The 1,379-nt window shown below is 37.3% G+C and overlaps 1 protein-coding gene across 1 annotated transcript in view; it reads right to left on the reverse strand.

The window, feature by feature from the left end:
- LOC102193343 (neuroblast differentiation-associated protein AHNAK) overlaps positions 1-706 on the reverse strand; it is a 20,119-nt gene extending 19,413 nt beyond the window's left edge. The window contains exons 1-2 of the mRNA XM_013909676.1: positions 646-706; positions 372-525 (exon numbers count right to left, since the gene is read on the reverse strand). Coding sequence (XP_013765130.1) covers positions 372-525; positions 646-687 — 196 coding nt within the window. The 5' untranslated portion in view covers positions 688-706. The remainder of the gene's footprint in view (positions 1-371; positions 526-645) is intronic.
- Positions 707-1,379: the final 673 nt, after the last annotated feature.

Genomic DNA, 1,379 nt, shown 5'->3' on the forward strand with positions numbered 1-1,379 from the left:
ATCTCGGTTGCCTCAACCTGTAAAACATTCCTGTTTTGTCGCACCATTGCCCTTCTAGTGTACCTGTTGTTGATTTCATTAGCACCAAAGCAGCTGAAACTGATTAGCAAGCCCCTCTGCTACATATCTGACCACGTCAGTATCCCAGCAGTTTGACTGACTTGATGTTTTACTCTTATTAAAAGTGTTCCTTTAATTTTTTGAGCAGTGTAATTGTCAATTGAATATTGCAAATTAAAAATTCTACAATAGCATAACATAAAATCAAGTAGAATACAGAATGTAATAATACATAGTAATGTAATGTAATAATATAGAGACTTTAAACCTATAATAATTTTAATGAGACAAATTTTCAGCCGCAGGTTTACCTTCTTTCAGTTTTAGATTTTTGGAGGCTGGTGACTCTGGCACTACTTCCTTAATGAAAATCCCTTCTTTTCCCCCTCCACCATAAATGAGACCCTCTGCACATCCATCTTTGGCCGTTTTCACTATCACCTCAGATTCAGGGCTCTCAGCTTCCTGCCAGTGCAAAAAAGGACAGTCATTTTACCTTTAGCACTGATTTTTTTTTTCTGCAGCTGCATAGCTTGAAAGGATTTACAAATGCAGTACACAGAGGAAAAGCTAGAAATGTCTCACCTTGAGTTTACTCATCTTTGGAGTAGAGCGCTTTTCAAACATGGACCCAAGCCCAGACTTTTTAGTTTTCTTTCCAGTCCCACCTTTGTGGCGTGGGTCATGCTCTGCTTCACACTAAAAGGAGTTTAAGAGGAGCAAAGGGGTTTAAAAAGTAATCTTATAATACTCAGATCAGGAGGGTACATTCATTTATACAGGGGAGTAGCCAAGTTATTGCAATATTATACAATGCAGAGCTCATCTTGGACCACACATTAGCACACAAATCTGTAAAGAGAAATAAGTAATAGAAAGTAAGTAATAGAACAACTAATAAAAACACAATGTTATCTTTCACAGTTTCTACATTTTCATGTGGATGCTGTCCAGAAACGGTCTTCTTCAGTTTCACCTTTTGTTTTGTCATTTCAGGACATGCAGCCGTGTGAGTATAACTGAGTCGAATACACAAACTTCTTTCTTTCAGTCACAAGTTTGTTTTTCTAACTTCATTTCTTTTTTGGCCTGAAAAATAGACCGTTGACTTACATGCAGACTATTCAATAACTGTGAGTTTACATGCAGTGAAGTAGCAGCGTTATAATTTCCCAGCTGAGGTGAAGAATTAAAAGAAAGCCAGTTATTTCTGCCAGAGAAGCCTGATTTTTTTGGACATGGTTGTATTGTAAACAATGTTCTGTTCTATTGTCTTAACTGGATTTTCAAGACTAAACAAGCTAAAAGCTTGGGGGGGG

Source organism: Pundamilia nyererei, unplaced genomic scaffold, assembly GCF_000239375.1.
Source record: "Pundamilia nyererei isolate P.nyererei 1_Seehausen unplaced genomic scaffold, PunNye1.0 scaffold00029, whole genome shotgun sequence".
Classification (NCBI taxonomy): domain Eukaryota; kingdom Metazoa; phylum Chordata; class Actinopteri; order Cichliformes; family Cichlidae; genus Pundamilia; species Pundamilia nyererei.